Below are 15,885 nucleotides of genomic sequence, written 5' to 3'. Positions count from 1 at the left end.
AACACCTGATTGAACCTAGGGTCGCACTCGGGCTAGGCAAGCATTGTCCCACCGAGTTACATCCTCAGGCCATGAAGCAGTTTTGACAGACCTTCGGAAGGCTGCAGACACTCTGCTTCTGTAACTGTAACTTGAAACAAGTAGAGTTTCTTTGAAATTTGCTGCAATGGGAATCTAAAACTACCTTCGCTATGGTTTCTACCGCTGCGATAAACACCATGGCCAAAGCCCTTGGGGCAGGAAAGGGTTAATTCATCTTATTACTTCAGGTAACATTCCATCACTGAGGGAAGTCAGAGAAGGAACTCAAGGTAAGGACCTGGTGGCTGGAACAGAAGCAGAGGGCACGGAAGAGTGCTGCTTACTGGCCTGTTCCCTGTGCTTTGTTCAGTCTGATGTCTAACACCACCCAGGACTAGCTGCCGAAAGGCGGCACCACTCACGGTGGTCTGAGCCCTTTGTCTTTGGTCATTAATCCAAATAATGCCCCATGGACTTGCCAACTGGCCAATCTTAGGGAGACATTTTCTCAATTTAGGCTTCTCTCTTTCCAGAAGAATCTGGCCTGTATCAAGTTGACAAAAAAACAACAACAACAACAACAACAAACAAACAAAAGCTAACAGGCCAGGCGTGGTGACACAGGTCTTTAATCCCAGTGCTCCAGAGGCAGAGGCAGGTAGATCTCTGTGAGTTCAAGGCCTCTTCTCCATAGTGAGCTCCAGGCCAGCCAAAGCGACACAGTAAAACCTTGTATCAAAATGAAACAAAACAAAAACAAAAACAAACTAACTAAACAAAGTCACACAAAAACCCCACTCAAAAAATCTTATATTCTGTTACATTACAGGATGGCTTTTTGTAGCACTGCATAATTCTTTAACATCATTATTGGGGGGACAAAAAAACCCTTGACTCAATGAATTAATGCAAATCTTCCTAAAGACACATTTTATTTTACAGTTCAAAAAATTCACTAATATCAGCACCAATGTTTCTCATAAAAATCTTTAAGGTGCTGGGAATGCCAAATTCGCAGTGGCAAAGATGAACTAGACTCTAATTTCCCACTTGGAAGCTCAGATTTTTCCACCCAAGCCCTGACATCTGTTTTCTTTGGAGGTAACAGGTTTATCTCATTCATTTTCAAATAAAGGTCTACAGACGAAGAGTTTAACTTTGTAGTAGACTGCTGGCCTAGCACGTACAAGGCCCAAGGTTTAAACCTTTGTATGCCAAAAATTATTTTTTCATTTTAAAAATATATGTATTACTGTGTGTCTGTGTTTTTGCACACACAGTGTGTGTGTGTGTGTGTGTGTGTGTGTGTGTATGTGTGTGTGTGTGTGTGTGTGTGTGTGTGTGTGTGTGTGTGTGTGTGTGTGTGTGTGTGTGTGTGTGTGTGTGTGTGTGTGTGTGTGTGTGTGTGTGTGTGTGTGTATCATTTGCAGGGCTGATGCACATGGACTCCAGAACAGGGCACTGGGTACATTGGAACTGCAGTTACAGGCCATTGTGAGCTGCCATGTTGGTACTTGGGTCCTCTGCCAAAGCAACCAGGGCTCTTAACCACTGATCCATTTCTCTTTCCACATCCCCTCCCTTTTTTGAGACAGAGTCTCACTATGTAGTTCTGGCTGGGTCTACAATTCGCTATGTATATCAGGTTGATCTTGAACTCACAGAGGGCCTCCTACCTACCTCTGCCTCCTGAGTGCTGAGATCAAAGGCATGTGCCGCCACGCCTGGCTGTAAAGCAGAATCTTTAAAAATAAATAAAATATCTATGAAATACCTAAGTCTGAAAACTATGGTTTTTCCTCTCAGTCCTTTCTTCAGTGGAAAAAAATAAGTGTTCCAGGATAAAAGCAGTTAAATTTAGTTCATGGCTTAATGGCCCAAGGATTCTCCCCCATGACGGTTTTGATGTGCAGGAGACTTGGATGTCTAGTTCTCACCTGATCCTTAGTGACTACAACGTAGTAATCCCCTGCCTCGCTACACGTGTAATCGCAAAGCAGAGTACAGTAACTACAAGTCCATCGCTATACTGATTTGTGCTAAGCCATCGCCAATTGCACATCCGCTTACATCACCCAGGCAGGTGTCAACTTGTTGGAAAAGGTGAATGGCAATCCGGAGGTGAAGGCAAGCCAAACGCCCAGCAGTGGGCGAACAGGTAAATACGACGTGGTCTGTACATACAAAGAAATGTTATCCAGCTCTACAAAGCAAGAAGATCTTGTTACATGCTGCCACAGGACACCACGCCAAGAGAAACAAGCCAGCCACAAGAGATGAATGTGCTATTCATTCCACTGGCACGAGGTGGGTAAAGGAGTCAAAGTCAGAGAGAAAAGGGAGACAGCTGGGGACTGCTGGCTGGCAGGAGGAAGAGAGAGAGATGTGAGTTGATGGGTAGAGAGCCGCAGACTTGTAAGATGGCGAAAGTTCTGGAGATCTGTTTTGTAACAATGTAAAGACTGAATTCCACTTAACTGTGTTCTTAGAAATGGTTAGGAGGGTAACCATTTCCTGATTTACTACAATGACAAGGGTAGAAAACATCTCAGTATTACAGTTTTGAATTCACAGCTCTCAGAAAAAGACTCATGTTGAGAACCACTGCTGTAACGAAACCTTCTCTTTCTCCTGAGCATTCGCCCTCTCACCCTCTTCTCCACTCATTCTTTCTCATGTTCAGCATGGCTTCTCTGCCTGCACTGCCTGCCTGCCCTGCCTGCCTTGCACTGCCTGCACTGCTTGCACTGCCTGCCTGCACTGCCTGCACTGCACTGCCTGCCTGCCTGCACTGCCTGTACTGCCTGCCCTGCCTGTACTGCCTGTACTGCCTGCCTGCACTGCCTGCCTGCCTGCACTGCCTGCCTGCACTGCTTGCACTGCCTGCCTGCACTGCCTGCCTGCCTGCCTGCCTGCACCGCCTGTACTGCCCGCCTGCACTGCCTGCCTGCCCGCCCCTGTACTGCCTGCCTGCACCGCCTGCACCGCCTGCACTGCCTGCCCGCACCGCGACCGCCCGCACCGCTTGCCTGCCTGCACCGCTTGCACTGCCTGCACTGCTTGCACCGCCTGCACCGCTTGCACCGCCTGCACTGCCTGCACTGCCTGCACCGCTTGCACTGCCTGCCCGCACTGCTTGCACTGCTTGCACTGCCTGCCCGCACCGCTTGCACCGCTTGCACCACCCGCCTGCACCGCCTGCACCGCCCGCCTGCACTGCCTGCACTGCCTGCACTGCCTGCACTGCCCACCGCCTGCCTGCACTGCCTGCACTGCTTGCCTGCCTGCACTGCTTGCACTGCTTGCACTGCACTGCCTGCCTGCACTGCCTGCCTGCTTGCACTGCCTGCACTGCCTGCCTGCCTGCCTGCTTGCTTTAGTGAGACAGGGTCTCGTGTATCTTGATCTCCACCTCCCAAGTCCTAGTGTTACCAGCATATATCACTACATCTGGTTAACACAGTAGTAGGGTTCAAACCTAGGGCTTTATACATGGCTAACAATGAACTACATACCCAGCCTGGTTTCTCAGAAACCCCAGTGCATCTATGCTAACTTTGATATTACTGACAACAATTCCAAAAGCCTTTCCTTTCTATCTGTCTGTCTGCCCATCTGTCTGTCTGTCCATCCGTCCATTCATCCATCTTTGATACAGGGTCTTACTAAGTAGCTTTAACTCACCAGGAATATGTAGACCATGTTGGCCTCAAACTCACAGAGATCCATCTGCCTCTGCCTCCTGAGTGCTGAGAATAAAGGCTTTTAACAACATACCAGCCTCCATTTTTGAAAAAAATTGTGTACCTGTGCACCAACACGCATGTGCATGTGTGCATGCATGCGTGTACATTACAGGTGGTTGTGGAGCACCTAAGGGGTACTGGTGCTGGGAACCACAGACAAGTTCCACAAGAACAGTACACAGTCTTAACCATAGTACCATCTCTCCGCCCACTGAAAAGCCTTTTCCTTCTGCTCTAGGAGGACCGGCCATTATGCCCTTTGAGTAGCTGGTGTAGAATCAGCATGAACCTCTAAGGTTTCTCTCCATTTGCTTAGGCCATTTCTCACGAGCAGGCAGCCTGCCTGCAGCACTTGTCGCTGTCAGTGATCCTTACGACGGTGCCTAAGACGAGCTCAGTCTGTACTCACTGTTCCTGGAGCCCACAGTGTGGAGCTGTCGGTCTGTTCCCGATTCTTCCACGTCTTTCTTCTGCTACCCTCAAACTCAACTGGCCTCTTAAAGCAGTTTCAATGACTTTGCAGAGTGCCCTGTTATCATTTCTGATTCTTGCTGAAATGGGCAGATTCACAGGTCTAATTTTGGTACAGCTCAACTTAGCTTTCCTTTCCTTTAGACTTCATCATGAGGGCAACAGCAAAAAGAAAAACCATCAGCTGGCTATGGACTACAGAGCAGAAAGGAAGGACCAGGTGGCGTTCGCCTTCTGATCCCTAATAGAGTCTTTAAACAATCACTGCGGGCAGCAGAAGTCTCCATTTTCTTATCTTGCTACAGACAAGTGGTTGAAGAAGGCCTTGCCCGTCCCCCAGGAAGTAGCAGAGGCACCATTTCTGGAATGCTGGAGTCGCTCGTGAAACCGCCTCCTCCTCCTCACACTTTCCAACCACCAGGCAGTCTCTATGCTCCCACACGTGCAGACCCGCAGTCCCTTCCAGAATGTTTTCATTTATGTGTGCAGGCCCAGCCTTGGCCAACAGCGGGTCACTTGCACCATTGGACCTTTCTCCTTTGTTGGTGCCACAGAGATCAATGTCTAGAAAGGACCTAAAGCCCAAGAGAAAAATGTCTAAAAGCTCTGGATTCCTTCAGCCAAGAAAGAGCCAATTCTCCACCCACACCTCACTCACATTCCCTTCCCTCAAATAGCTCAGATCCTCCTTCGCCCTCCACCCTCTCCTCTTCCCACCCCCTTCTCTCTCTAACATGATCTTCCTCTAGTCACTGCCGAGTTGATGAGAGTTACCCACAAATACATCCCCTCAAGTAGACGCGACAGAAGGGCTTTTCACGGCCATTATCCTGAAAATATTAACAGCACTACAGCTCTAACTGACCAAACAATTACCTGGCTCACGTGGTCAACATCAATTATAGCGCTTTCAAAGTTCAAACAGAACTTAGCAATGTGCCAAAAATCAATACATGGGGCCTCCATCAGTATGGGCCTAGCAGCTCTTTGCTGAATGTCAACATATTTTATGACACTGCTCATAACTCAAAACCAGATATAGCAGCGTGGCATTGCAGTAGCTGTCCATGATGGCTTCAATACATGGCCAGAAAAACAGCTTGAAAGGTTACTGCTTGCCTCTTAACACGATTAGCCAAAGCAGACAGGAACACTGATAACTTAAAACCCTGCTTGTAAGTGGACCAAATGCCATTAAGATAAGGCAAATGAATGCATGTGAGGAGACGCCTCCAGTTTCACCAGGAAAGAACTCTTTCAAACTCTTATAAAAGAAAACCTAACTACATATGCACATCCTAAAGTGAATCATTTTTATTTTAATTTAATGTAATGTCTCTTTTTGACCTCCAGAAAGATTATGGGTATATGCTCACAATTAAAAAGAAAGGAAGGAAGGAAGGAAGGAAGGAAGGAAGGAAGGACGGACAAACAACCCTGAGATTGTGAAAAAACCCACACAGGAACTTCTAATGTTTTCAGCCATATTACCTTAGAAATCGTATATCACTAAGAGCTGAATAAAAGCAAATAAAGGTCTTTAACAGAAAGTAATTGAAGTATTAGGAAACTCAAAGACGCAGAGAGATCACTGTAAACTTAAGCTTTACTTCCTGAGGCCGCAGAAGGGCTGCAGTGTTCCTTGGCACACATTCTCCCAAGCAAAGGCCTCCACATTTGCTCCTGTGGGGACACTTGTGGTCTGTTCCCAGCAGCATGGCAGCCTCTGCGGAACTCCACAGAACACTGCTGCAGATTTCAGCGTGTTCCTAGGGATAACTGAAGTAGGAAGCTGTAACTATATTATGTCTATGATAATGTAAACAGCCACAAGGAGAAGGACTTTCCTTAACTCTTTCAGAACCGTCAATAAAGCTTTCCCATGATTCCTAGCTTCCTAAACTGTCGCTCTGTCAGCAGCTAGTGCTCCCTAGTAGTCAAGCAGCAGATGCTGCGAAGGAAACGAAGGAAGGAAGGAAGGAAGGAAGGAAGGAAGGAAGGAAGGAGAGTTGAGTTGGGGATTTAGTTCAGTGGTAGAGAGCTTGCTTATCAAGTGCAAAAGTCCTGGGTTCAGTCCTCAGCTCCAGGAAAAAAAAAAAGGTGCTAAGAAAGAAAGAAAGAAAGAAAGAAAGAAAGGAAGGAAGAAAGAAAGGAAAGAAAGAAAGAAAGAAAACAAGCAAGCAAACACAATTCTTAATGTTACTAATCTGCAGAATATACTTCAGGTCATAGAAGGTAATTTAAGAACAGAAAAATCAACATTACTTAAAATAATATACTTCAAATAATATATTTGCATAATCAGTATGTTGGGTGGTCTAGACCCTTTATCCCCCGCCCCCTTATTTCTTTATTTGCTGCTGCTTTTGTTTCTCAAAGGCAGGGTCTCAGCACCTCTACGTCTCAAGTGTTGAGGGAACAGGCATGCACCATCCTGGCTGGCTAAATGCTTTATTCCTAACTCAAACGATAAGACAAAACATTTTCACAGCTGGGAGGCGGTGGCACATGCCTTTGATCTCAGGACTTGGGAAGGAGAAGCAGGTGGATCTCTATGAGTTCGAGGCCACCCTGGTCTACAGGGCAAATTCCAGGACAGCCAGGGCTACACAGAGAAACCAAAAGAAAAACAAACAAAAGGAAGGGAGGGAGAGAGGTAGAGAGGGAGGGAGGGGAAGGAAAGAAAAAAGGGAACAAAAGAACTCACTTTCATTCCCACTTTATGCATTAAAATAAATTGAACGGTAGAACTAATTAGGAAACCTCCCCAAGATTACCCACGTAACAAACGATTAGGGCTAATTGACCCTAAAACCACAATACCACCCCAAGGAACTATAATGGGCATTCTCGACTAGGCTGCACACTGGAAGCCCCTGCACGTCAGACAGGCCTTGTCTCCTCCATTTGTTACAGGGTCCTAAGTGAGTTAAAGATACAACAACTAAAAACAATTATTCCAGGTCACCACTAACTAAACTATCAGACTGTGTGATAAAAGTTTTAACGAAATACACAGAACTGTTCACCACGATAGATACTGTAGAAAATTTTGAATTATTCAGTGTATTTTCCCCCATATTTTTGAGACAGGCTCTCACTCTGCAGCCTTGTCTGCCTTTCCTCCCTAGACTTGGAATACAAGCCTGCCATACGGCACCTGGTGTCTGGCTGTCTTTAATAAAGTCCTCCTCAGCCCCACTGCCACAGGCCAGCTAACACTGCTTTCAGGACGCGGGCATCTATCGAAAACCGGAACCCAAAGTAGCCATCATTCTGATTTACCGGAATCTTTGGTTTTGTGTGAAAAGTGGGAGCCATGCTAATTAAAACACCGGCAAAGGAAAGGAATGACTGGTGGATACGGTGACTTTCAGGTCAACCTTGCCTGTAGAACGAGCAAAAGCAAAAACAAAACAATGAGATGAGAGAGGAGGAGGAGAGGGAGGAGGAAGAGGAGGATGAGGAGGGGGAGCAGGAGGAAGACGAGGAGGGAGAGGGGTAAAAGGATGAGGGAGAGGAAAAGGACAGGGAGGAGGGAGGGGGAAGGAAGAGGAAGATGAGGAAGGAGAGGAGTAAAAGGATGAGGGAGAGGAAAAAGACGGAGAAGGGAGAGGAAGGAAGAGGAAGATGAGGAGGGAGAGTGAAAGGAAGAGGAGAGAAAGGAAGAGGAGGGAGAGGAAGAGGAGGAGAGAAAGGAAGAGGAGGAGGAAGAATAACACAGAAGGAGGAAGAGGAAGAGGAGGACAGAGAGTAAGCCAGGAGGAAGAGGTGGACGGGGAGGAAGAGAAGGGGGAGGAGCTGAACAAGGAAGAAGAAAATCAAGCTGTATAAAAGGCCTCTCTTATCTCAGTGTGCACCCACTTTTAGAACATGAACTTACAGTAGCACATCTGGTTGCTTGCTCATGGGTCTCTTAGGATTCGTTGATGATTAACTTTGTTCCCGATTCTAAATGACTTATCTCAATTATTCACTCAGATATGCTGTCTAGTGAGGTTATGAACTCTGTGTTCAGGAGCCACGTTCTGTTCATCTTTGTACCCCGGTGTCTGGTACAATACTATGAACCCATGGCAAAGTCCTCAGAGATGTCCGACCCCCTAGACGTCTCGTGGAGCTGCTGCAGGAGGAATTTATAGCACACAGCTGTTTGCGGCCGTGTGTACATGGCTGTCAATTAATTAACAGTAAGCTCTGTGGTACAAGGGCTGCTGGCTGCTTGAGCAAACCCTTTCAGGGCGTTAGGACTTTAGTAATAGCCTTCTGGTGGACAATGTGTGTGCTCCGCAGTTTCACGGCGATCTCATTTCAGTCAAGCCAACCTAACAAGTAGTTAGGTACTGGATCTGGTCGCTTAGGACGCAGTGGGTCACTGTACCTCCTGCAGCCCACTTGGGGCTTTACTTTGCTTTGTCTACGTTGCTGCCACCCAACTTCAGGCTACCTGCTCATGAAATTCCCTCTGCTTCCGTAGTTCCTTCCAATTCATTCTCCACAATGCCATCAACGTGAGCGTGTTTGTTCGTTTGCTTGCTTCCTTGTCTTTCAAGACAGGGTTTCTCTGTGGAGCCCTGGCTGCTCTGGAACTCACTCTGTAGACCAAGCTGGCCTGGAACTCAGAGATCCACCTGCTCAGATTCCCAAGTGCTAGGACCAAAGGTGTACACCACTGCTGCGGAGGTTTTTAAAGAGTAAATCCTATCACACCTCTCTTCAAAACCTTCTAAGTCTTTTCATTGAAATCTGGAAAGTTCCACCCATCCCTGCCTCCAGCTCCTATCCCTGCCCTCGATCCAACAGCTCAACCAGCCACACCCTAATCTACCGGTCCACCATAGAGCTCACTACTCATCCTCTGACAGTTCACCCTAGCCACCTCAGCTAATCCATACAGCATTCAGTCAGTTCAAGCTGTCGTCTGCCAATGGAGATCTGTGCTAAGATGTGTCAAGGAAACCCCATTAGGCAGCAAAGAAACTCAATTTGTGGATTTAGATGTAAAACTTAGGCTTTTCATCGACAAGCTTCTTCTTCTGCTTGACTACTGTAGTGACGCCAACAGTATATTCTCTCCTGGAGAGGAAAACTCCAAACTCCGAATGAACAAGAGTTCTAGCGGGAAGAGGGAAGGCTGAACAAGCAAGCAGCTATGTCTGGCAGACCAGCTTGCACATCATGGCGTCCAACGCAATTTTAACTGATTAACAACAAAATGAAATGAGAAATGAGAATTCTGGGGACAGAACCGGTGAAGAGTAAGAACAGGCATTTGTCACAATTCAGAGCACAAAAAGCCACGATGCAAGTGTTGCTAGAGGAGTCTGGCAAGATTCACCTCCATCCTCACTACAAAAGGGCCGTGCAGAGGCTGCTTCTCTCTTGATGGGACCCTGTGGCCCTGGGCGCTATTGGTGGCGATTTTAGAACTATTAAATAAGTGTGTGAAAAGCAAGATGGAGAAGTACAGCAGCCCCCACCCTGCTGGCTAAAGTGACGGTGCCACTGCCTCTCTGTCTCTGGACAACAAGTGACGTGTGCTAGTAAGGGGATTTTGTGATTATTATTATTTTAAGTTTATCTGAGTTATCACTTGGAGCCCGAAGTCCCCTGATACATGTCTAAGAGGCAATTAGAAAGGAAGGAAGGAAGGAAGGAAGAGAGAGAGAGAGAGAGAGAGAGAGAGAGAGAGAGAGAGAGAAAGAAAGCTTGCCTAGCAAGCGCAAGGCCCTGGTTCGGGTCCCCAGCTCTGAAAAAAACAAAAACAAAAACAAAATATGAAAGCAGCCAGGACTACATAGGGACTCCAAGGCTACCCAGGACTCTCTAATGAGACCCTATTTTAAAAAATGAAATGAATAAATAAGTAAATGGAAATAAAATATCCAGACTAGAACACACAGAGAGAAAACCCCACATAGTCAGTTAGTTTGGGGAAAGCGTCCAGGCTCAATGCACATATAGCCTGAGTCCCCGAAGGAGAACAGAAAAATAGATAAAAAGATGGTGTTCAAAAACTTTCCAAATTTGGTTTTAAAACTCTTACAGCTCTACAAATCTAAGGGTTGTGTTATAGTCACCTTTGTAACTCCAGGCATCACTATGGCTGCTCCTGAACAAGAGTCACTAACCACGGAGAAAACGCTCACATAGCACGGCACAGTCAAACTGCTTCAGATCACTAGGAGAACATCTTGGAAGGAAAGGAGACACGTGTACACAGGGTACACATGACAGCAGACTTCTCAGAAAGAATGCAAGCCAACAAGAAAAAAAAAAAAAAAAAAGATCGGTACAGGAGTTCTTTAACGATGGATTTTTTTTCCCCCAAAATGAAAGCAAAGTAAGGACTTTGTCGAAAATAAAAACATGAAAATTGAAAGAATTCATCCCCTATAGACTCACCCTACTAGGAATGGGAAAAAGATTTTCTTTAAGACAACGGGACCAACCAGACACCCCCAGAGCTCCCAGGGACTAAACCACCAACCAAAGAGTACACATGGAGCAACCCATGGCTCCAGCTGCATATGTAGCATAGGATGGCCTTGTCAGGCAGCAATGGGAAGAGAGGCCCTTGGACCTGTGATGGCTCGATGCCCCAATGTATAGGGGAATGCCGGGGAGAGGAGGTGGGAAGAAGTAGGGGGGAGGAGCACCCTCATAGAGGCAGGAGGTGAGGGGATGGGATGGGGGTTTCCAGAGGGGAAACTGGGAAAGGGTATAACATTTGAAATGCAAATTTTAAAAAATCCAATAAAAGAAAAGGGGAAAAAAGGAAATTATATATAAAAGACAACAGGAATATGGTATGAGATGCAAGGATGGCTATATGAGTAAACACACAAGTGTTTTCTTCTTCTTCTTGAAAAAAATTCAAAACCTTGAAAAGTCAATTGACTGTTTAAGATGATAACAACATGTTATTGAACTTACACCATTTGCAGAAATAAAATGTCTGGCTTAAAGGCCTCCGGGAAAGGTGGTCTGAAGGCTCACTGCTGTCAGACTGTTACAACACATCACCTGAAGTACAAGCCACGTGACAAAGCGACACACTATAAACCCTGAAGCAACCACTAAGAGGTATTAAATTATATCTGATCAATCCAACAAAGAGGATAAAATAGAATCATAAAAAAAAGTGCTTAATTCCAAAGAAGGGACAAAGCTGGGGGGTGGGGAATGAGTAAATATGACCACACACAAATGATAAGACAGACCCTGTCTAAATGTAATCAATAGACAAAACCTAGAAGGATAGATCACCCACACAGCCAGAATGGATTAAAAAAAAAAAAAAAAAAGGCAAGGCTAAATGCACTATCTATGAAAAGCCCACCTTAACTATTAAAAAAAAGGTATTGTATAGGTGTCTCAGCCATCAAAAGCACTGACTGCTCTTCCAGAGGACCCAGGTTTGGTTCCCAGCACCCACATGGTGTCTCAAAACCATCTATAACTCCAGTTCCAGGGGATCCAACACCTTCTGTCCTCCTTAGGCATGAACACAGGACACGCACATGTAAATTAAAGACAAACTTAAAAGTACTGAAAAGAATCACATTGACATGATTCAGAATAAAGCTGAAATAGCTATGTTAGTATGAGGCTAGTAGATTTCAGAGCAAAGAATAAAACCAAGGCTCAAGAGACTCATTGAACAAAGATAGAGAAGTCAATTCATCGAAAGAGCACAACAATCTTAAACATGTATTACCCAGTAAGCCTCAGTCCACCCAGACAGGAAAATAGAAAGCTATCTTTCATGGCTGAAATACAGCGTCAGCATTCTTGAACGAAAACTGAAGACGGACAGAATGGGACTTAGGACTTGCCTTATGTCATGAATGGCATGCAATTTTACTAATAAAAAAATATATATCTCAGGAGTTAAAGCTAATAGTGCATCAAAGAGTTTATTTAAAAAAAAAAAAAAGAAAAGAAACTCAGCCAGGTCTGGTGCCACAGACTACAATCCCGCTAGTCAAAAGGCTGAGCTGCATGCTGACTGCAAGTTCAAGATCAGCCTACAGAGTGAGTACCAGGTCACTAAGGAAATTTAGTGTGAACCTTGTCTCAACAATCAAAACTTTAACTTAGGGATACAATGCTTACCAAGCATGAGCAAGACCCTGGTTCAGCCCCCAGCACTGCAAAAATAAGTGTATAACTTCAACACCAATCTGATCAAAGTGACCGGTAGCTGACTTACCTCTCATACTGCCTATCTCGTGGTAACGAAGTGGTCCAATGTCGTAAATCCATGATTAACAGAAGTAAAAGGAGACAGGGAATAAAGAAAAGTCCCAAGAACGCCACCCGCTGACGGAGAAATGGGCTCACTGTGGGTACAGTGAAGTACCAGGAGGCTGGGCAGAGGTAGGAAAAACTGATCCTGGAATGAGACAAACATTTGCGAAGTCTTAAAACTCTCCATAAAATCACTGCGTTAAAAATGTTTTAAAACCATGAACACCCCGAAGACAAAATCCATGTTAAGAGAAGTCTAAACCTTTTTTTAAATCCTTTTTTTTTTTCAGTTGAAAATGAGAGGCAAGCACCTGTATGACTGCGTTTCTATTACGCAGTTTAGAAAGACATGGTGTGCTGTTTCCAAACTCTGCACTTGAGTAATCTAGTGTTAATAGAAAGATCACTGTGGGGGGTGGGCGTGAGGGATGGGATGGAGGTAGGGACCGGACTTCCTAACACTGGTTAATCAGAGATACTGCAACATGACCACTAGCAATGCTGTCAAGAAACCAGATAGTTACAAAGGCTACTTAACTGATTTTTTTTTAAATGCTTTAACAAATTATATACACAAGGAGACCTTTTCCTAAAATTAGTTTAAACAGATACATAGTAAAAACGTAATCTTTTGCCCTGACTCAACCAACTTTCACAGACAGCCGCTGCTACTCTCAAGACCCCAGGTGGAAATTACTGGACTCGCCTTTCCAAAGAACACTGCTTTGACATCTTTGCATACACCTGACCAGGATGCAAAGTTTAGGTGCAGCCTTCGGGCAAGCCTCACCTAGCCTCTCAGCATCCCCCTCCCCGCACCCCTGCTCCTGCTACCACCCTCCACTGAGCCCCTTGCCAGACATAATGACTGCAAACCTTACCTAGCCATGGGTTCCCTTCAGTGGTCTGGACGTCTGTCACCTCCGTTTCCTTTTGCTCTGAGAGGGTGGCCTCCTAGTCCCAGGCATCTCCTAAGCCAGCAGCCTGGAAAAGGGTTGGCTGGCTTTCAGACGTGCCTCCAGCAGTGCCCAAGGGACGGGATCCCCGTAGCGACTGTACACTTCCCTCCCACTGTGCTGACCCTCACTCACTCCGTGACCGTTCTCTCTCTTCCCGCGGGCCCAGAGGACCCTACCGTGCATCCCGGGCGTGGGGCTTTCCTGTGGACAGGCTCCGTGCTCATGGAGCACGCTACCCAGGTCGTAGGGACGGGGCACCCCGCTTCCTCCCCTCATCCCTCTCCGTCCCGCAGCTCTCCCGCAATCCCACTCACGGGATCCCGAGGCCCGCTCGTCCCTCTGCACAGCCCGGCCTGGTCCTCAGCGGTCCCCCGTGGCTTCCAACACAGCCGGAAGGAGGCCCGGCTGCCGGCGGCGCCACGTCCCCAAGGAAACCGCACCGAGCCAATGACTGCAGGGGACCCGGAGAGGCCCGCCCTGCGAGCTGCTAGAGCCAGGGACGAGGCCGCGGCTGTCACACACCGAGCGGCTGCTCAAAGCGGGGCCAATCCCCAAGGGCGCCAGGCTACACATGCCCGCCCCTGGACTCCAAGCCAATGGAAAAGACGTCGCACCCAGGCTCCGCCTGGAGGACGGGCTGGGACCCGCAGCCCGTGAAGCCACAAGCTGCTGCAGGAGCAGCTCCCTGTGGGTAACCTCTGCTTCACCTTCCACTGTTCAACTGTTCCTGTGGGTGGGTCTCGGGATGCTCACCACAACCATGCAACCCTTGCGCACAACCTTTCTTCCCAAAATGGCAGTTCCTCCATCCTGTCCCTTTTGCCCACAAATTGGTGTTTCAGGATCATTGTCATCTCTCATGATAAAAATATTGTGAGGAGAAAATTAGAGACTGTGATGTTTGCATCAAAGCGCTCGTGTCCGTTTCTTCAAAGTTGGTTGTCTACTGTGTGCAAATCACGAACATTTGTATTATTTGTCCCTCCTGGGCCATACATACGGTGACATAAAAGCAACGGTCTCTTTATTCTTGATTACGCCAGCCCCGTGCCTCATGTGCATGAAGAAGTCTCTTGAATGGCAGAAAATCTAAAGTTTTTACAACCTCCCTTTCATCTCCGTCCACGGTGCACCTACGGCGTCTCCTTACCTCTTGCTTAAGCTCCGGCATGCACCCTTGGGGGTTTGGACCTGATAGCTTTTGTTCATTCTGCTCCTCTCACCTACTTTGTCAGCTCCTGATCATGCCTTACCTTTGGCTTAATGGCGTCTTCCTCCAAAAATCTCACCCGACCCCACATCTCTTTATAAACACTTTCGGTTTCAGTTACCCCTTTGAATTACAATCATTATTAGTGGGCCTGTCTGCCCCACTAACTCCATATCTTTGAAAGCTGAACTATCTGCTTTTATACATTCCCAAAGCTAAATCACACTTTCCCCGCATAAAACGCCGCTAACGTGGGCTATCAGGGAACACTGGGACAGGGATGAAGACCAGGAAGAGCTCAATAGGGACGGTTTCATTCAAAGCTGACTGTAACCGTTCGGCAGAGAACGGAAGCTGTCAGAGGGGTAAAGCAGCTTAATAGTGGAAGAGACGGGGCTCATATATCTCTGACTTGGGATACTATAGCAAAGAGAGGCTGAAGGCTGGGTGACTGGTCCAGAGGAACACCCTCGGTGCTCTCCGGCTGGGCCTGAGTTAGAAAGAAAAAGAGCAAATAAAGAAACTGGCGGGTTGGGGATTTAGCTCAGTGGTAGAGTGTTGCCTAGCAAGCGCAAGGCCCTGGGTTCGGTCCCCAGCTCCGAAAAAAAGAAAAAGAAAAAAAGAAAGAAAGAAAGAAAGAAACTGGCTAGGGTTGCGGCTTGCCTTTCACCCTACCACTTAGAGGCAGAGGCAGGCAGATCTCTGTCAGTTCAAGGCCAGTCTAGCATACACAGTGAGTTCCAGGACAACCAGGAATATGTAGAAAGAGGTCTGGCTGCTTGCTGCCCAGGTTGACCAGAGTTCTGCCATCTTTGATCTGACCTTTGTCTAGTTTGTCTTTCCCTTCTGCTACTCTGACAATGAAGTCGCCATCTTAACTCTCCCTTTCTCCTCGAACTCTCATCTCTCAACTTTTTCTCCCTCAGTCACCACACTGCTTTAGTGTCATACTTAACCTGGGACACTGAAACCGTGCTGAGGAAAAGGTATTCGGGCAAATGTAGGGCTGGGAACATAGATCAGCTGGTAGAGTGTTTTCCCAGCACAGACTGTGAAACCCTGTGTTTGACCCCCAGCACCACATTAATAAAAACAGAAAAGCAAGAACAAACAAGCAAAATAAAACAAAACAAGAAAATGAGACAAACCCGAGCACGGTGGTGCTTGCCTGCAAACCTGGCAGTCCTGAACAGAGGATCAGAAAAAGTCCAAGGTCATCCTCTAC

General features: G+C 46.8%; 1 protein-coding gene across 1 annotated transcript in view; it reads right to left on the bottom strand.

Moving 5' to 3' along the window:
- Positions 1-13,907, bottom strand: part of Entpd7 (ectonucleoside triphosphate diphosphohydrolase 7) — a 40,522-nt gene extending 26,615 nt beyond the window's left edge. Inside the window, exons 1-3 of the mRNA XM_032892020.1 lie at positions 13,765-13,907; positions 13,373-13,475; positions 12,454-12,636 (exon numbers count right to left, since the gene is read on the bottom strand). Coding sequence (XP_032747911.1) covers positions 12,454-12,636; positions 13,373-13,380 — 191 coding nt within the window. The 5' untranslated portion in view covers positions 13,381-13,475; positions 13,765-13,907. The remainder of the gene's footprint in view (positions 1-12,453; positions 12,637-13,372; positions 13,476-13,764) is intronic.
- Between the last annotated feature and the right edge of the window lie 1,978 nt (positions 13,908-15,885).

This window comes from Rattus rattus, chromosome 2 (genome assembly GCF_011064425.1).
Source record: "Rattus rattus isolate New Zealand chromosome 2, Rrattus_CSIRO_v1, whole genome shotgun sequence".
Lineage (NCBI taxonomy): Eukaryota > Metazoa > Chordata > Mammalia > Rodentia > Muridae > Rattus > Rattus rattus.
Note: the sequence above shows the minus strand (reverse complement) of the source record. Positions and strands in the feature narration are given on the sequence as shown.